Source organism: Leptopilina heterotoma, unplaced genomic scaffold (assembly GCF_015476425.1).
Source record: "Leptopilina heterotoma isolate Lh14 unplaced genomic scaffold, ASM1547642v1 Lhet_191, whole genome shotgun sequence".
NCBI lineage: Eukaryota > Metazoa > Arthropoda > Insecta > Hymenoptera > Figitidae > Leptopilina > Leptopilina heterotoma.
Window position 1 is genome coordinate 1,857,255 of NW_025110910.1, and position 19,576 is coordinate 1,876,830.

The 19,576-nt window shown below is 34.7% G+C and overlaps 4 protein-coding genes across 7 annotated transcripts; 2 read left to right on the forward strand and 2 right to left on the reverse strand.

The window, feature by feature from the left end:
• Positions 1-3: 3 nt before the first annotated feature.
• Positions 4-15,197, reverse strand: LOC122500823 (carboxypeptidase M). 4 transcript variants are annotated; one of them, XR_006301515.1, is made up of 11 exons: positions 15,014-15,197; positions 11,959-12,214; positions 10,386-10,519; positions 9,574-9,710; positions 9,159-9,346; positions 8,449-8,478; positions 7,838-8,136; positions 7,417-7,593; positions 7,141-7,233; positions 5,356-5,568; positions 2,576-2,713 (listed from the first exon to the last, which is right to left on the reverse strand). XR_006301515.1 is itself a non-coding variant. In XM_043609942.1 (10 exons), the coding sequence occupies exons 2-10, from the start codon at positions 12,203-12,205 to the stop codon at positions 2,507-2,509; spliced, it is 1,512 nt and encodes a 503-aa protein (XP_043465877.1). In that variant the 5' UTR covers positions 12,206-12,214; positions 15,014-15,196; the 3' UTR covers positions 4-2,506. The 4 variants fall into 4 exon arrangements, 3 of the variants coding, with proteins under 3 accessions (XP_043465877.1, XP_043465879.1, XP_043465878.1); XM_043609942.1 differs by lacking the exon at positions 5,356-5,568 and having other exon boundaries at positions 4-2,713; positions 15,014-15,196; XM_043609944.1 differs by lacking the exons at positions 5,356-5,568; positions 11,959-12,214 and having other exon boundaries at positions 4-2,713; positions 15,014-15,196.
• A 214-nt stretch (positions 15,198-15,411) lies between these two features.
• LOC122500827 lies at positions 15,412-16,800 on the forward strand. Its single transcript, XM_043609951.1, has 2 exons — positions 15,412-16,094; positions 16,391-16,800. Exons 1-2 carry the CDS (start codon positions 15,985-15,987, stop codon positions 16,620-16,622), a joined length of 342 nt encoding a protein of 113 aa, XP_043465886.1. The 5' UTR covers positions 15,412-15,984; the 3' UTR covers positions 16,623-16,800.
• A 204-nt stretch (positions 16,801-17,004) lies between these two features.
• On the forward strand, positions 17,005-17,559 carry LOC122500775 (E3 ubiquitin-protein ligase MARCHF2-like; the record flags this gene model as incomplete). Its single annotated transcript, XM_043609860.1, has 1 exon — positions 17,005-17,559. A coding segment is annotated over one exon (555 nt), but the record flags the coding sequence as incomplete, so codon positions are not given.
• LOC122500825 (sin3 histone deacetylase corepressor complex component SDS3) lies at positions 17,547-19,529 on the reverse strand. Its single transcript, XM_043609949.1, has 8 exons — positions 19,273-19,529; positions 19,089-19,149; positions 18,799-18,912; positions 18,403-18,604; positions 18,145-18,325; positions 17,935-18,052; positions 17,757-17,841; positions 17,547-17,688 (listed from the first exon to the last, which is right to left on the reverse strand). Exons 1-8 carry the CDS (start codon positions 19,394-19,396, stop codon positions 17,593-17,595), a joined length of 981 nt encoding a protein of 326 aa, XP_043465884.1. The 5' UTR covers positions 19,397-19,529; the 3' UTR covers positions 17,547-17,592.
• Between the last annotated feature and the right edge of the window lie 47 nt (positions 19,530-19,576).

Sequence of the window (19,576 nt, forward strand, 5' to 3'; positions counted from 1 at the left end):
TGATTTATTGTTTTAAACATATTTATTTATTTATTTATTTCTTCTGACATACTTCTAAAAATAGAGTCTGCTGTGTTTCATTGTTGTTTTTTTATTCTATTCGCAGTAAACAAGAACTTGGATGCTTTAAGTTAACATTCTATACCTATATGCTTATCAAAGTACATCAACAATCTGCAATAAAATTTACAATTCTCGTTAAATATACATGTATTACCTCTAAAAAATTATCACGCATGAAATATTCACGAATATACATATTCTTCTAAAAGACAAGTTCATTATTAATTAATTTATATTTAATTATATCCAAGTCAAACGCAGTAAACTGTGTAAAGTGAATATTTCAAGAAAAGTCTTGTAAATTCTTTTTGGAGAGAACAATATTATTTTATACATAAAGAAATAAATATATATAGAATTTATATAATAAATAATAAAGTACATAATAAGTATAGGTAACCTAGTGTGAGAATAATATAAGGAACAGAAGAATGTTCTTGTAAATGATTATTCTATATATGTATACGAAAAGATATTATTGGAAAAGTAGTATTGGGCTTAAAAAATTTATGGTTTGCGTAATAATTAATAATTTTCCGACAAGTTTTTTAAACGAGTTTCAATGCGCACTTGAGTTTTTTCACTTGTTTCCATATTTAGTTCCTCGATTCTTAAGAATACATTAGAATTTGACATTTGCACTATCACGAGAAAAAAGAGTTGTTAATATTATTTTTGAGGACAATAATTTGAATAATATTTTTTTGTCTTATATAGCTTACTTTTTTCTTCAGTCTTGAAAAATTATTTTAGTAAATATAATAAATACATTTTAATAAAACTTAATAGGTACATAACTATAAAGTAAAATAACTAGTTTTTGTCACTTATTAGTGAAGAAATTATTCTTTTAAAATTTTAATATTCTTATTTTTTTAATAAATATTAGGTATGTTTTGGAAGATTAGATGAAAATCGAAACATTAATAAAATTTTAATCATTTCAATATGCAATGAAATAATATTTATAGAAATATTGAAAGTAATTAAAAATATTGTCAATGCTTTTCTTGTAATAATTATTTGACATGTGTGTTTGCGAAAAAAGTAGGAAAATTTTTATAAGCCGCTTTGGATAATCCCTACTATAACCACTTTTCCTATAATGCGCTTTCATGAGAACAGATTACGTATAATAATAACATGTTGAAGACTACAGAAATGCAGTATTCATTATTTGAAATCATCGAAAATATAAATAAATTTTTCAACGACAATGAAAACCGTTTACTACCTACTATAAATAATAATGCAATATCGGTGTTTGCATTTCGACGTTGCACTATTAATATAAAGACTATAATTATTTGACATTGCATTTGACAATTTTGTAAAATACGAAGAATCCACCATCTTTTTTTCTACAGATGTCAAATATTTTAATTCTCTTCAATAAGTATTCATATATTATAATTACATTATGCGCACTACCAACTAATTCTTTGCGTTGCATCTTTTAGATAAATACGAATCATTTCTTCAATAAATAACTACATTCTAGGTAGTGGAGGATCACGGCAGTTTTACCTCTAAATTTACACCTATCGGCAGTTTTGTAGAGGCATCACATCATTTTTATTGGTTGATAATGATAATCTTCAGATATCTTTAACACGCTTCGTCTTCAACGTTGTTGCTTTAATCAGTGGTAAAAAAATAATTGAAAAGTCTCTATGTTTCTCCCTTTACTATTGCGATACTATTCGTGCTGGACAGAAAACAGTGATGATCTTGAAGATATATTGTCATAGTGATGGGATGTCGAAATCGAACATTTTTCTCTGCGCGCACTTACAATAGTTCGCAAACGTATTTGAAATTTTGCTTTGTGAATGCGAGGGGTGAAGGGAGGATTATTAAAAATATCGACGTTGGAATGATGAACTCGAGTCAGTTAAAAAGTATCGATACCATATTAGCCTGTGCTTGGAGTTGGCGCAAGAAGAAGAAGAAGAAGAAGCAGAACATTAACATTCTCATGAAACAAAATGCGTTGAGAGTAACGAGTCAACTTGCAATAAAATGTTTTGAGATTAATAGTAAACTTGAAATGATTAAAGCGAAAAATATATCGGTGTCATTGTGGTCCACTGTTACCTAATTTACATGTATATATATACTTTTGTATTGACAACTCTTCTGTTTGTATAATCAACAAGTTATACAAGAAAATAGTGTAAAATTAATTGGTTATTTTAATGATTAAGGAAAAATTGTGACTTGGGTTTCCTCGGAGTTTGGACAGTATTTGTTAAAACAATATTTGGAACAAGCTTATCGAAATCGAAGCCTGGTCTTTTCGGTTCCGGCAGCTCTCCTAGCTCATTGTCAGTGGATTCTGCCCGAGCTTTGTGACTCGAACTCGCGCTCGCAGGAAGTGAGATAAGGTGATGACGGCGAAGAGGGCAATGAGACGACCCAGTGTTGGTCGATAAGCGGAAGATCAGCCAAAGATGTTGCTTACTAGGGAGTTGAAGCTGTTGCTAATCGATGAGAAGATCCCGTTGTTGGTATCGGAGGCCGTGCTGGCACCGGCATTCGGTCGCAAGTGAAGAGTATAGTCGCGATGTGGATAAGGTCGAACCGCTACGCCCCCGCCGCCGCCGCCGCCGTACACTCCCAGACCGATGTCGCCATTATCATCCTGGCTCTATTGCAAAATCAAAATTTACAGCACTCAACAGCACTCAACAGATCCTTGCAAAACATTCGCCCGCACAACGAGTTATCACTGTGTCCATTACGGAATAGTTGTATAAGAAATTTTCTCTCAACATGCATGCACGTCACAATAAGAAAGCAGAGTAGTAAATGTTTCAATTTTCTTTAGAAAATACCACTGAATAAGAAGCTATGAAATCGCAAGAATGGAAAATTTGTTTAGTTATGGAGCTTGAAAATTAGTTTCGTGAGCAAATTCAAGTTTCGTCAACTTACAAATCAAACAATGCGCTTCTTGATATTCAAGTAATAAACAAGTAATAAATTGAATGTATAATGAATAAAGAAATTTGTAAAATAAGAAATAAAAAAATGTAATCACTTGGATTGTCCTCGCGAATAATAATATCAGCCCGTGTCTGTTTCCGAGGCTGTCACATATTAATAGTGACATGGTACTCGAAATGGATTATGTTGCTCGCCTGCGGTGAAAGTAGGGCGCGATTCTTCTTCATTCCGGAAACCTAGCGACACTTTTAATTCTAATTCAACAAAGGACCAAATTACCTTCTCTCACAATCAGAAATGAATCTTTCACCATTTTCCCAAACACTTATATATATTCTCAACTTTTTTTCATTTCCTCATCAAGTCATTAAACAATCGTCGCTTCGTGAGCTCAATGCCACTCTGCGAACCCGATAATTCGAAAACAAAGAATTTGCCCGTCTTTGACTTTGTCAAATTGTTATTATAAATGTATCCACCCTCGAAAGACGAGATAATGACTTGTTTCTAATTAATGGAGCACTGAGGTTAATAAGCCGCGCTTAAAGGGCACCTGTCCATGTACATTCCGAGCCAGCAGTAGAGGCCACGAGGCGAGCGAGCAATTTTACACGGCCTCGTGGCAATTAATTAACAACACTGACTAATAGTGAAGCCAGAAGCATTTAAAGCCACCTGATTATGTTGTACATTACCAACCTTTACAAACCCAGGTTTATTCAAGCGAGAGATGGAAAAATTTAATAAACAATTATTTCTATTCACTTCTCTCAAATAAAACTAGTCTAATTGGAGTGTCTTACTTTTCAGTTTTTTTCTTCAAGAAAAAGTGAAATTTCAAAGAAATGCTTGAGAAAATAGAGAGAAAAAATTTAATCATCTGTAGCTGTACATTCTTTTTTGAAATTTCACTCGACTCTCTACGTAGGATCGATTTTTTCATTCTGCAATGAGAGACTCAAAAGAAGCAAATTGATATACATAAAGAAAGTTTTTTCATATACTTGACAAAAAAGTTTACAAATAAAAAAGGTGTCTTTGAACATTTTTAATAAAGCAAACTTGAAGTTTAGGCAAAATTTTAGCACCAACTCCCATCCCATCAGCAGGTTCGATGAGTTTTATTTCGATGAAGCGCGTCTCGCTCTCATTCAGACGAAATGAAGATGAAATAAGACAGTTAACTAGAGTAAGAAAGCACGCATTTCAGGAAAGTAACGTGTCCGCATCATTTAAGACGACATTATATTATCTCGCATCTTCATCTTCTGGTCAGTCTTCCGAGCAGAAGCGGTTTCAATTCCAGAAATAACTTTATCGAGAAAGTTAAAAGCGAAAAGAAAATCACTTGGAGTGAGTACAACGAATTCAAAATTTTAATTAAAACCTTCTACTTTAGATGAAACTATAGTTTTATTGCAAAATGTAATTTTCTTTCGAGACACGTTTCAGAATTTTTGACAATTAAATTATCCCTATTAAGGTTTTATTATATTACATTCACTAGACACTAGAAAGAGAAAAATTGAGAGATAAGCAAATACAATACACGACAAAAATGACGTGAATTTATCAGAGAAAATTTGTTTTGAAACGAACAATGGAAAGGCGAAATGGGAATACACGAGAGAGAAGGTATTGTATATTATAATGAGAGCAGTAAGAGAGGCAACCTTATTTTCAAAATGCGAACAAAGACATATGATCAGTGAGACAGAAAGAAATGAGAGAGGGGAAGAAAGAAACTGCGAGCAACCCTAAGTAAAAGTGAATAACTCTCAAGCTCTTCATTGCTCTTCATTGAGAATAGACACTCAGCCACTACTATAACGATGAGATGAGAAAAAAGCCGAGCAGCGATTTGCGATATCTGCAGCAGCGCTTGGAGATGCAAAAGCAACATTATGCACTCGAATTCTTTTCAAATTATTATTACCATCATCGTCACCATCAGCTACGTAAACTAATTATGTATATTTAATATACAGTCTTTTAAAAGACACTTTTTATTCATAATCATTATATACGATTCTCATTTTATATTATATATATCTACACAGAGTAACAGTTTTAGCTGATGGATTAAATAATAATAATAATAATAATGGTAATAATAACAGGATGCCATGAATTTTGAAACACTGATGGTGATAATTTATGCGCCGCTAAATGTTTTGAAACCAACTTGGCACTTGCGGTCCTTACCGTCCTTACTTATAATATGCGCACCATTAGCCTTGATAATTGAAAAGTTTCGAGTGAAAAAATTGAAAAAAGTACATGAGGTTGCGCATTGATTTTGGCATGATGCATACATATACTGCTGAGAAAGAGAATACTTACATCGTTTACGATAAAGGCCAAATAATGGCTTAAAGATCGATAGACGCGAGTGGTCTATTAGGAATCGGGAAAAACGATGGAATCTTTATTGACCGTGTCGTGAACTGAGATCATCTCCGAGCCCTGAGTGGGCGGCGAATAGTTAAACTTTGCCTGTGTGTCCATCAAGTTCGCTCCTCGGAGATTCTCGTTGCAAAATATGTCTTTGCATCTCTGAAAAGGTTTCAGTGAAAAACCCTTTTCATTTCTCTTTAGAGCAACTCTTGCACGAACAAGAGATGAAACGCGTTTTTGTTTTTGATGCATGTATGCGAATTCAACACATTTATGTGTTGCAAACTTATGTGTGTCTCGTTTGTGACATTTCATAGTTTCCAAAAAGATTTCAACACTTCAATTATAGGAGTCACTATATATCATTAATTTATCATTATAATTCATGCATTTCCAACTGTTTTTCAACCTCTTGGCTCACGATAAAAAATTCTTCAATTTTAAATAAGGAAACAATTTCATCAACGCAGCTATATAAAAAAAGCGGTTTGAATAATAATATACCCACATAGCACAATAGTATGAGGTAAGGTTATGTTGAGTACTAATCGTAAGGCACATAAGGTTACACAATATTGCTGCGGTAGACCTGAGGTGAACTAAAAACTTCCGCCATGGAGGTAAGGTTACATGTTAGGGTGTGGTGAGTATATATGATAAGGCCATGGTAACCTTACACGTTAAGGTTAAGGTAACCTTACACGTTAAGGTTGATGTAACCTTACACGTTAAGGTTGAGGTAACGTTACATGTTAAGGTTGAGGTAAGGTTACATGTCAAGGTTGAGGTAAGGTAATTATTAAGTTGTAAGGTTGAGGTAAGGTTAAGGTAAGGTTGTGATAAATTTACCAGTTATGGAAAATATTGAAAAAATAATTAATAAATAAATATTCAATTAAAAAGTTAGTTTGTTGCTCCTCTCTATTTTGGAAACCTGACATGAAGCAGAAAATTTTGAAAACAAATTTGGGGGGACTGGGATTTGAACCCGGGATCGACGCGCATAAACCTATCATTCTAACTAACTGAGCTAAGTAGAGAACTGGTAGAAGGAAAATTAATATTGCCTTTAAGGAGTTAATCATCTTCTTGGTTCACCTTAAAGGCATCATTAATTTTCCTTCTGCCAGTTCTCTACTTAGCTCAGTTAGTTAGAATGATAGGTTTATGCGCGTCGATCCCGGGTTCGAATCCCAGTCCCCCCAAATTTGTTTTCAAAATTTTCTGCTTCATGTCAGGTTTCCAAAATAGAGAAGAGCAACAAACTAACTTTTTAATTGAATATTTATTTATTAATTATTTTTTCAATATTTTCCATAACTGGTAAATTTATCACAACCTTACCTTAACCTTACCTCAACCTTACAACTTAATAATTACCTTACCTCAACCTTGACATGTAACCTTACCTCAACCTTAACATGTAACGTTACCTCAACCTTAACGTGTAAGGTTACCTTAACCTTAACGTGTAAGGTTACCATGGCCTTATCATATATACTCACCACACCCTAACATGTAACCTTACCTCCATGGCGGAAGTTTTTAGTTCACCTCAGGTCTACCGCAGCAATATTGTGTAACCTTATGTGCCTTACGATTAGTACTCAACATAACCTTACCTCATACTATGGTGCTATGTGGGTAGTAAGGATTGAAAAACAGTTGGTTTCAATCGACCAATTCCCCCCTATTTCGTTTGCGGTCAGGTACTGAATTTTCAAACATTACCTTTGCTGCGCGAAGAGTGACATTCAGAAGAGTCGGACGCTCCTTGACTACCACAAAGTCGACATCCATGGGAGCGTATCCATTGGCATAAACCTTGGAGAAGAGATTTTTTATTATTATGAGTATGTTTGATTTTCTCGCTTTCACTGGTGGGAATGAAAGAGAGAAAATATTAAAAAACAAAATAAAACTATTCAAATTAATACGCGGCATTAAAATTAATGACCGTACAGTGCTAAATAAGCTTAAGATATTTTAACTTTTCGCTCTACTAACTTCCATTTTATAGATTCCAGGTAAGAGAATTCTCCAGAATTCGCCATACTTTGTGGTGAGAAAGCTGATGTTGCGATTCTTGATTTTGACTGACGCTTTTTCAATATAATTGCCGTTTTCGTCAATTACAAAGCCGTGAACGCCTCTGTGAGCTTCGGCCAGAAACGCTAGAAGAGACTGAAAGAGAAAGACTGTTAACAAAAAGTCTGACTGTCTGACTGTCTGTCTGTCTGTCTGTCTGTCAGGAGAGTGAAAAGGTAGAAACTGTGTTTTTAAAGATTGAAACGGGCCTGTCTAGTCTGAGGGAAAGAATAAAAGTAGAAAGCTGAAAATTGAGCATATTAAGGAGAAACGTGATTACTGTTAAACTTATTGTATGTTATGGTATTTGAGCTTGAAATGAGAATCTGTGACATATTACAGCTCGGTTCTCGTCCCAGTAGTGAGGAAGGTCCTTGGCGGGCGGATATTTGCAGCAGGATATTTCGAGTGTTATCTCCATGCAGCCGTTCCAGACGTAGTTGAAGTCCTGCATGCCTCCCGTGAGACTGTACCACTCGGCGCCGTTCGTGATGCCGTTCTTGAATCCGGACTGAGTCGGCGAGCAGGCCTTGCCCTTGTACATGGTGCCGTGGTTCTTGGAGTAGGTCCACGACAAGTGGCGGAACACGTCGTCGTCCGGGGAGATGCTTGGCGTCGACGCGTAGCTCATCTGCAATACTAATTTCGTTTCAAAGTTAACTGCTTTTCTTTTTTCTTTTTTCTTTTTACCCGAGGCTTTTCCGAAAAATATTTCGGCGCAAATTCTAACACAATCTAATTTTATAAAAGCGGGGAAAACCCAAATTGACTACGCATATTTGAAAGAGGATCTGTTTCCTCCCCGCACTTTAAAAACATTCACAATTTTGTTGCGCACTGAAATCGAACACTGCGTAAACTAATACCTATTATCATAATACCACTACATCTGCCCTATGAATTGATAAGTGTTTTTTTACTGCTTTTAATATTGTAAAAATTCAGTTTTACCTGCACATAATGGCGCTGATTGACAAATTCCTAAGAATGCGTGAAAAAGGAACGGCATTAATTTTTGTAACTTTTCTTTAAAACATTTTAAATGAAATACTGTTTTGAATTATTTCACATATATTGTTAAACAGTAACTGTAATAATAATAAATTAATGGACAATCACACCTACGGATGTTCCTTTTCTGTACACATCCTGTCAAGTGACAATGTTATCTGTTTAAACTTGAATTGTCTATTGTTTTGACCGTTACACTATGTAACTCGCCATTACGTTGCACTTTCTAATTGCGGTTATTTCTTTCATTTGAGTGTCTTCCGGTTCCTCACGAAACTGAATGCGGAGACAAATCATTGTCCACACTAAACCAACAAATTGTCAATTTGGAAAAAAGTTGTTTAAATTTAATTTGAATCCATACAATAAAATGGAGAATAAAATAGGTTTTGAAATTATTCCTACAATTATGTAGGTGATAATATTTTAAGCTTTCAGACAAAATCAATTTTCATTAGCCACGAAATAGTGTACTTAATTTTCAATTTTCCAATATTGTTGCTTTAGTGACTTGAATCTTATTTTAACCTTTGCGAAACAGGTCAGGTTATCAAGTTCCAGCTTCCAGCCAATGCGAGTATTTTCGCGCGGCGCGTCTTAAAAATGATTTACTGCAGGCGATGAAAGTAGTAATTGAAAAAGTGACTTACGCGAATTCGGAGTGTTGTCAAATGGATAACTCGCAACGAGAGCACCACCATGAAGACTTCCTGAGAGGACAAACTGGATTTTCGAAACCCACTCTTTCACTGCGTCCGTCTCGGGCTGACTTATTTTATTGTTCTGCTTGAAGTAGTCGGGGAAATTACGATTCAAATCGAATCCTCTTGCGTTATATCTGAAAAAGGAAAGGTATTTACGTAAATCGAATTCTCTCAACACTATCGATTTTTGCGACAATGAAAACCGAATAATACAAAGTCGGATAAATATTCATATGCGTTTCACACTCTCTTTCTCATCTCTCTTTCTCTCTGAGAAAAGTAATCCGACTTTTATGTTCGAATCTTAAACAAAGCGACGTAAACTCTAAGGAAGGTGATATATTGGAATTTATCCACTAACCTCCCTTGTGAGCCATCACAATATCCTTCCTTTGAAACTTCGAAGCCATCCGGATTCATGGACGGCAGAATGTGAATTCTAGTGTTGTTCAGCAGCCAGGTGATGAACGGATCCACATTGTAGTTTGTAACGAGCAACTGCAACGTAATTTCAACTATATATTGTGTTTTTTAATTCCTCAGAGAAGCCAAACTTATTTAAGCACTAATTGAAAATGCGGAGGCCGTGTACACAATTTTCAGAATCGAAGCGCTTCCGAATTAGTATTTACCGCGCGAATTCGACAACAGCGGAATGCAAATGATTCAAGACGAGAATATTAATATTAATACCATCTCTCAAGATCTTGTGTTTGCTGGATTCGTTCCGCCGCGACGGAAAAGTGAAAATCGATCCATAATTATGTTAAAAAACAAGTCAAATTATTTACAAAAGGACATCGTCGCCGCGCCGCGTCGCACTTTCAATACTTTATTGGAGAAACAAGAATGGCTTATAAAAAATTACACAGTTCAATTAAATCCTTTTGTCTTCTTTACCAATACATATTCAATTGAAAAGCATGCAAAAAGGAAATAATTATTTCATTTCTTCGCAGGGGTGAATTTTCATTGGAAATTGGGTCAACTTTTTGTATTCCTGTGCTCAAGAGACGATGATTTGTGAATTATTATTATTATTTTATTATTATTGTTATTATTTTCAGGTGTGTTGTGTTGAGAACATTTAGTGTTTCGAATCAGTAGGCGACCTGAAAAGAAGCGAGGCAAGTCGCTAGGCAAACAAGGTCAATGGACGGTGGATTTACATACGTGAATGAGATGCAACATCAGCTCGCGACCTACAGCCTCGTTTCCGTGTATATTGGCCACGTACTTAACATCGGGTTTTCCGATCATGTGTTCATAAGGCGACGAGGAAACAACCATCACCCAGAGATCGCGGCCTGCAACAAAGTTACACGGAGAAAATTTATTTTTTATCACAACATGCTTTATTTATTTAGAATTACCTCCAATTTATTCGTATGTTTTAAATTTCTTTTTAAATTATTTATTCTTAAAGCTAAGAATTTCCCTTTGTCTTAAACTGGGGCGTTCCAACTTTACACCTTTCTAGATATTATAAAACAAACGCATAGGGTAAACTTTATGGTCAAGATTATATGAATAAGCTGAAACTGGCACCCATTTACTTTTAAAAATTCAATTTTAAAGTTCAATATTTTTTTTATGTTTAAAACCAATATGAAATTTTGAAAAATTTTATATTGCAGCTTCATAAAAAATATTTAATGTTAATAAAACCATTGCCAAAAAAAAAGTGTCCATATCAAATTACCCGGTGTATTGAGATACAAGAAGTTTACATTAAACTGTGTTTATGTTAGCAATATAATAGATGAGGAAATAAAAAAAAAAAAAAAAAAAAGTCCGCTCAGCAATTAAAAAGGAAAACTATTAAATTTATTGCACTTTTTATAAATCGAATCAAAACAACTATGACGAAATCGCGCAAGAGTGCCGCATAGTTTTTAGAAAAATTTGCTAAAAGCACCACGTGCAAAGTGTGAAATTATGCAGGGAAAGCTTTTTCTCATAAAAAGTTTGCATATCAAAATGTCAAAATTAAAATTCCGCCATCAATTTTTACAACTACTTGAGCAAAAGCTTTTTTTCTTTATACTGTTTTTCACAAATTAAGTTTTGGACCATTCGAGAATCTCCTCCTTCGAAATATTGCCGAGACAAAAATTTACATTATCCGTTTAATCTTATATATCTGAATATATATTGTATGCAATAAAAAGTTGATTTTAGTTATTGATTACAGTCATTATTTTGAATCTCGATCGAAGGTCCCAGCTTAAAACTTAAAAATGAATGACAAAAATAATTGACAAGTTGTCCTCCATCGATATGGTTTGAATAACCGCAGCAAGAACAACAAGTGACAGACATATTGTACTGTGTATTTCGATATCGAGGTGAGATTTCTCGTTATGTCCTCTATACGTCTATATCGGGAATTCCGGAATCCGAAGTATCAGTGAGAATAGGCGAAAGCGAATTACACGTCTAAAACCAAACTCAAAATAAAACTGTCACTGACATCAGATGACACATTTACGAGATAATACAAAAATCGTCTTTTATTTAGAGACGTCCCACAGAGAATTAAATATTAAGGGTTCGGATTTTATAAAAGTATTATTTACATGCAAATGGAATATATATGAAAAGCGTACGTTTCACTTTGATTTATATCTATTTTTTAAGCATTTTGCTGAGGGCGATTCTCGAGACAATCTGAGATTGAGCGCAAACATCATCTACTTCGGAGTTATTGGAAATTGATGAGAATTAGAATAAATAATTGTCCTACCTTTTACGGATTTCCCTATGGAGTAGAGGGCAGTGAGATTTTGGAAGCGGTGCGAAGTAGTCTGCAGAAACCGAGTCAGTTGGTCGTAATTGTGGTACTTGAAGTCGATTTTGTAAGGCTCGTCGTAGATTGAGTATCGCGTGCTGTAGTGTCGCGCTAATTCATCATTCTCTGCTTCTTCCTGTCCAATGGCAAGGCCGTGGCTTCCCTCGAAAACCAGGGCGGCGAGGACGAGTGGCAATATCATTCTGCAAAACTGACACATTCGCACGAAATTTTATTTCATTTTATTCAAACACTTCTCTTTCTCTCGTGTTTATGGCAATGACGAGACTCAAAAATAATATACATTTGGTTGAGCACCTCTGACTTATTGAATGTGAGACCGTTAGGTCTTGGGACCGCTACATCAATTAAGCGCTTGATCTGATTCTATGATGATCAATATAGTTTCTCAATTTAAATATCAGATTAGCTTCAATTAAACAACTGGAAATATAATGAGAGTGAGAAAGGAAAAGGCGAATAGAATTTCCCGTATTTATATTTACTGCTTTCAAATCAAACATTCAATTCCTCTTGAAGAAATTCCAGTTTACTGAAACACAAGTTTTATTATGCAACAATTGATTCAAAAGAAACTGTTTTACTTGAAACGTATATACGCATTAAATATATATCGTTGCTCATTACGGGACACACTTTAACGGATGCAGTAAGTGTGGAAGCATAATCTATATAGCTAAAAGACTTATTAGTAGGCTTCTATTTCAAAGTAACACGAAACGACCGATGAGAGTCAACTCAACAGCCAGAATCTGCTTTCGGCTAAAAAACGAAGAGCAGGCTACATTTTTAAGAGCTTTTTACATTAAAAGGCGCAAAGACAAAGAGCGACTATATGTCTTTAAGCTCGTCTCAACTTTATTCGCAGCGATGCTGGAATAAATAATATTTTAGTGCTATAAAAATACAAAAATTATCTATTAATTTTGTTCAATCAAATCACATATGAGAATAAAGTGAAACTTTAATAAATTAACTGACGCAAAAGTTTTTAATAAAAGTTGTATGGAAAATGTTTTATTTGAATTAAATGTCGAAAAACTATATATTATGCGTTAACAGAATGTATTATTTTCTTATTAAAATGAATATATTTTAAAGTGCTTAAAAACATTGTTTCAAATGTGAGTATATAGTAGAGAATAAACGGTTAAAATTACGAGCGGTCTAAATGAAATGAAACAGAGATATGACAGAACGTGTCTCAAAAATAACTGTCCTCAAGCGTAGCACACAATTATTATCGGCGGACCATTTACATAGAATCGATCACACGAATATTTTCTATTTCAAGCACATCTTCAAAAGTAATTAGGTCAGCGCATGCTTATTGCTTATAATTATCCAACTGAGATGTGCATACATGATAACCGCGATAGAGGTACATGATTTGCATCAACTTATTTCCATCGAGTTCAATTCGATCTTCTTAGACGCAAAAATGTCTCTCAATTAATTCTCCTCCTCCAACACACGTTAATTGTCAATTTTAATTAAAAGGACACGGATATCAAAAATTCACACTTATTTACTTTACCGCGCCTCCGTCTCTCTCATTTGCATTCGTCATTTTCGAAAGAGAAAACACGCATGATTAATATAAATTTTACCATCGAGGGACAAGAGGCATATATATATATATATATATATATATATATATAAATATAATTAACATATTCAACATATAATTCGGTCATTGACCGTCTACTAATGTTTTATTTCTACTAATGTTCAACGTCGTCAAATTTCGCATTTCAGACGCACAACCCTTTGCATAATCTACAATCAATAAATAACATTTTTTCCATTTTCTTCCGCTTACTACATCAAATTGAGTGCATAAAATATTTACTTCTATATTATATAGCAAGGTGCTATTGTTGTTAATTGAGAGTTTATAGTGCGGAAAACTTGTACTTTCGTTTATTGAGAAAGAAAACGGTCCAATATCACTTGCACTTTTGTTTGCGCGAAAATTAAAAATCCATAATATCTGAATTAAAGTTTTTAAAGTGAAGCCCAGTAATTAAAAATTGAAATGAAAAATACTCTGCTCGCGTTCAACGTAATTTAGTGGGTGCATAAAAATGAGCAGGCAGGCCGTCTAATTAAAAGCCAGAATAATTGCGAAAAGATACTCTAGCTGTGCAGCTATTACAAGAGCGCACTTTAGGGGACAAACATACGCTATCTTGGACACCAACTCCCACAGGGCGGATGCGACGGGGGTGTATTAGTACCATGTATATCGCTTATCCGACGCGATATTACTCGGTAATGCGAACACTCTCCTGGCTTAACGACGCGCCAGAGACAGTTATCTAAGTCTCCAAGTCATTATATCGAGGGAACAGTTGCAGGCACTTCCAAACTTTTTCAAAGTCCCATATAAGATAAGGCAAGGCCACTACTTTTTTATACGACTGCAACGTAAAATATTATTTACTTTATCTTCCTCAAAAATACAGCATCTTCACTCTTTCAACTATAAGCAAAATAAAAGTATTACACTTTTCATCATCATTTTTCGGAAAATTCCCAATACCAATTTTACTGACTAAGCAATTAAAATCTTTTATATAATTATAATTTAATCCATGTACATAGATTCAATTTTCGATATTTGCTATTATTTAATCACCAGAAAGATTCTCTATTGAAATTGGAGCCGTTTTATTTATTATATAATATTTACACTACACAAAGATTGGAAATGAAAAGTCGGAAAGTTCATCTTATTGTAATTGGTAACACAATTTATATTTAATTGTAAACTTGTAATATAATAATATATTTAAGTCATCCACGTGCATTTTCACTGATGGTGATAAATATAAATATATTATAGCGCAATGTTTCATTCAAGTATTAAACTTTCTTCTCAAGAATAACTAACTTTTTAAAATTTTTAAATTTTTTAAATGTACCAATGAGAATAAGAAAACTTTTATTTATATAGGTGTAAGAATAAAAAATTTGTGCAATTTACTTGTAAAGTTTGGGCAGTGTTTAATCCTGAAAAAGGAAGAGTTCCAACTGTTGACAGCCTCTTTTCCAGCCGGTGTTTTTCTACTGGAAGTGAAAGAAAACGAAACCGGACGGACTCGAACGGACGGCGTGAAAAAATGAGCAACACCAAGCAACACCGAGCACGCTCCGCGCGAATACTGAGTCACTGGATCCTCTTCATTTGGTGGACCGCGGAAATCGCCTCACCGCGCCGTATCGCACCTCGCCCCCCACGCCACACTTTTACCACTTCCCTCAATATCCAACTTTCAAATTTTCAAAGAATCCTCCTCTTCGCCTGCTGCGCTCTTTCTTTCTTTCCTTCTCTCTCGCTCTGATGTCGAGTGCATACCTAATTCAATCAAATATCTTTCTTCCTTCTCTCGCATCTTCCTCCAAATATTGATTTCTCAATTTTTTCAAAATTCAAACTCTTTCAGGCAAAGAAATACAAACATTTTTATTTTCTGAATTCCATCACGTTTCGGTACGTGTCCGTTATTCGACACGGAAGCCCAAAGCGTACGCTTTGACATGTTAATTCCATGATTTATTGTGATAGTAAAAAAATGTGGTTCTTCAATCAGTTGAGGAAACAAACTCGAACACATGAATTCTTTTGAAAACTCTTCGATTGTACCACATTAGTTATATACTGCGGCAGCGTCTCTACAAGTTTCGCTGATTCTAATTCAGCGAAATTTTTCACTAATTCAGATTTATAAAACACTTTCATTCCAGTGAAAATGGATTTCAAATAATTATTTACATATTCATGCGCTTAGAGTCTGAATATTAATAAAATTCATCATTCATCATTACAACTATTAAAACAACATAAATAAAAATAATATAATCATTGTCAGTAATCATTTTTCATTTATTAGGCAGAAACAGAAAGTAAAATAATCGCATTCACTCACCGCTCAAGTAAAAGAGAAGAGAAAAAGTATGTCAGTGACAATAATATTTTATCATATTTCATTCAGTATATCTATTGACCATGAAGAGTCTTTTCAGCAAAGGCATCAAACAAAAAGAAAAACTAAATTTACTCATAGGTACATATATCTACATTGAGAAACAAAGAAATCACTGCGAGAATGGTTCTGTCTAAAAAATATATATTTTGTAATTATAGACAAATTGTCAAACTCAATTGTTTTATTCATTGAAAATTAATAAAAATAAAATTTTTATTCTTCTGACAATATTCAATTTTTGCGAGTCAGCGGGAACATTAAAAAGTTATCAGATTTTTAAAATAACCCAAAAGTGTCAAACTTGTGCAGGTGGTCAAGAATAAAAACCGAATAAAGTTTAGAGAAAGAATAATAATAATAAAACTTACTTTTAGAGAACGCGCAATGTCTGATTCAGTTGGCGCTATTTTGGAGCAGCTCGTTGACAGAGTGGAAGTGGAATTGAAAGAAATTCAATGTGGTGAGAACAACGTTATGCCAGAAAGTACGTCTTCAGTCAGTCGAGCTTCTGGATTGGAAGATGTTTTTAGTTGTCGAATTTGTTACGAATCACATCGAAATGTGCAAATTGTTTTCCCCTGCAAATGTAAGGTAAATAAAGTGTAAAACTGTGTCTTGAAGAATATAATTTATTCTCGACGCTTAGTTGAAAAGTAACTAGAATTCCATTCTATCGACACACAACCTTTTATAATGAAATATTGCTTCCATTGTTTCGTTCATCTCACAGCAAATTTTTTAAATTATATACCTATCTCTGCAATCGACGATCAAATTAAAGGAATCGATTAATTAATTTTATTACACGAAAACAAACAAAATATTATGTTTACAAAGCAATTGTAGAAAAGTAATATAAAACACATGAATATTTGTCGAATGTCAGCATTTCTTCATTTGAAAACACTAAACACACTCAGTAAAGTAGGCTAAAAGTACATTAACGTGATTGATGGATAGAAATACTTGCGGGTGGATATGAATTATTTACAATTATATATACAATCGGACTGTGCATCTGCAGGGAACTGTGGGAGCAATTCACTTGACGTGCTTGGAGAAGTGGCTCGAGGAAAGCAACAGGAGCAGCTGCGAGCTGTGCGGACACGACTTCCAGGTGGAGCGAACCCTCCGCTACGGAGTCGCCGAGTCGATTGCGGTCTGGCTGTGCCTGCGTCAGCAGAGGCAACGCACTGTCGTGCGGAATCTCCACTCCGATCTGCTGCGGTGCGTCATCGTCACTCCCTTGACAATCGCCTGCTCGTACGTCTGCATTGTGGCAGCCGACTTCTACTCCCAAAACAACTACGACCACTTTCCGCCGGCTCGGTGGACCACTTACTCCCTGCTGGCCATGATGTCACTCATCATCTTCTCATACTTTGTTTGGACGTACGCGGTCATTCAACACCACCAGAAAGCCTGGTTCTACTGGTGGCAGAAGACGAGCAAGGTCAAAGTCTCTCTGCCCATTGGCGACAACAGCGATCAACAATTTTCATCTCGCCTGAGCGATAAGTACACGTCTGAAACAGTTTTCTAATTTCAACAATACGAACTTATTTGAGCATCACTTTTAATTTGCACGTCGTTTGATTGAAATCTTCCCCCTGCTTAATTGAGATATGCACACTTTCACTTTACTTCCGTCCGTGACTTTCTTCACACAAACCTTCAACAAAAGGAAAAAAGTGTAAAACTTGGGAAATTTAAAGAAGCCACTTTCTCAAATTTACTCACCACATCATTTCCAATGGCCGATATGGTTGCCGAAAATCTTTGTAAATCTTTGCCTTCAACGTAAACCGATTGGCCTCGGTGAAACCTAATAAAAGAAATTTATTAATTTACAACTGACAACTTTTCATTTCAGACACTTTTCTCTTTCTACACTTGAACCGCAGGTAATAATACTCACCATCTTCTTTCATATAAGAGTTTTCCATCTTCTATTCGCGTTTCCACTAACGAAGAGTCTGACGAGATATTTATTGCCGGTGTCGGTAAGTTGACGGGACTATAGTGCTGCATTACCACTGTAAAAGAAACGTAAAATATTTCTTGTCACTTTAATAATGAAATCCAGATTTCTAAATAGCAGTGAGAAAGAATCTGAGCCGAATCTTACCAGGCTTGCGAACGGTAGTCAACACTTTCCCCCGACTGATGGCCTTTAAATCGTTGTCAATTTCCTTCTCATCTAGGAGGTAATTCAACTGAGCCGGTGGAGGTTTCCTGCGCTTTTCAACCTTCTCTGGCACTGGATCATTCGGTCTCCGGCGTAATTTCCTCGTCATCACCGGTTTCACCTGACAAGCATAATTCATTTTGTCTCATATTCCAATACGAAATTATATTCTAAATTAAAATAAATTTCTCCTTTTACCTCCATCGAATCGCCCGTAAGCTCCATCGTGTGTCGATCAGACTCAATCATTTTCCGTTTATCCTCCATGTCTGTGAGTAAATTGTCTTTCAAGTCAATCTTCTTTTCCTCAAATTCCTTAGCCGCTGCCTTCTTCTCGAGAATATAGTCTCTCTCAACCCACTCGGTAAGATAGTCACGGTGTATTACATTCATTCTCAACCTTAATCAAGAAAGCGTAACATTTTTAAAACTCTTAAACTTGTTTTGTATTTTATCGATAAAACACCAAAAGGTGCTTTCTACATCTTAATAATTATGTTTAAATGCAAATTTGCAGTGCAATATATATGAATCATGCTAAAGACTTTCTCAAAACTTTATTTCAGCACAATATTGAAAATTCATACTACAAACCTTTCTTTATATTGATCCTCGAGCCTTTTTAATTTTCGATTGTACTCCTGATGCGTGCCATCTTTCAATTGTTGCAATTGTTTTTTCAAGCTTGCAAGTTTGTCTTGATAAACCCTGTAAAATATCCGTAGTTGAAAGCGAATCACAACTCATAAACAAAATTCGTCACTTAATAACCATTTTATTCAAAGAAATTGTATCAGAATTAATAAAACTGAAAAACTTTTAACATTCTTCTTTCATTGTAATTCGATTAACAAAATTATTATATTAATATTATTAATATTTACTGTTCTTTAATTTCTGTATATTCAGTCTTTCCCATATCAGTTTCGCTCGCTTCTTCGGTATCTAAAATGCATATGCTTGATTATTTATAATTCCTATTATTAGTGAAATTTACAGTGATGAAAGTTTTAATTAATTGAGGATTTAAAATTGTTAATGTAGTTAATTTAAACATCAATTCCTCACCTTCGTCACTTTCATCCTGATCTTCTGCATCTCTATCATAATCTAAATACTCTTCATTTTCCTCGTCCAATTCAAAATCATCTTGACCACAAGCAGTTGAGAATGGTGAACCTTGATATGACATTTTCCCTTTTCACAAATCTTTTTTCTCATTCAACTGAACACAGTATAAATAATTGAAACAATATACGCTACAATGAACAACAGATGAGAATCTGACAATCTGACATTTTGGAGAAAAAACAATGGAATTCAGGGTTATGTTTTTGTTTAATGGAGTGACGTATCTGACGTATCTGACGCA

What these genes read in the sequence shown, in the direction of transcription:
- LOC122500827 (XM_043609951.1), top strand. Translation starts at nt 15,985, where the DNA reads ATGTCAGTGACAATAATATTTTATCATATTTCATTCAGTATATCTATT. An exon ending in AAAACTAAATTTACTCATAG is followed by an intron (nt 16,095 to 16,390) that starts GTACATATATCT and finishes ACTTACTTTTAG; the next exon opens with AGAACGCGCAATGTCTGATT.
- LOC122500825 (XM_043609949.1), bottom strand. Translation starts at nt 19,396, where the DNA reads ATGTCATATCAAGGTTCACCATTCTCAACTGCTTGTGGTCAAGATGAT. An exon ending in TCAGGATGAAAGTGACGAAG is followed by an intron (nt 19,150 to 19,272) that starts GTGAGGAATTGA and finishes TATGCATTTTAG; the next exon opens with ATACCGAAGAAGCGAGCGAA. An exon ending in CGGCCATTGGAAATGATGTG is followed by an intron (nt 17,689 to 17,756) that starts GTGAGTAAATTT and finishes CTTTTGTTGAAG; the next exon opens with GTTTGTGTGAAGAAAGTCAC.
- LOC122500823 (XM_043609942.1), bottom strand. Translation starts at nt 12,205, where the DNA reads ATGATATTGCCACTCGTCCTCGCCGCCCTGGTTTTCGAGGGAAGCCAC. An exon ending in CTGGAATCTATAAAATGGAA is followed by an intron (nt 7,234 to 7,416) that starts GTTAGTAGAGCG and finishes CTCTTCTCCAAG; the next exon opens with GTTTATGCCAATGGATACGC. An exon ending in TCACTCTTCGCGCAGCAAAG is followed by an intron (nt 2,714 to 7,140) that starts GTAATGTTTGAA and finishes ATTTTGCAATAG; the next exon opens with AGCCAGGATGATAATGGCGA.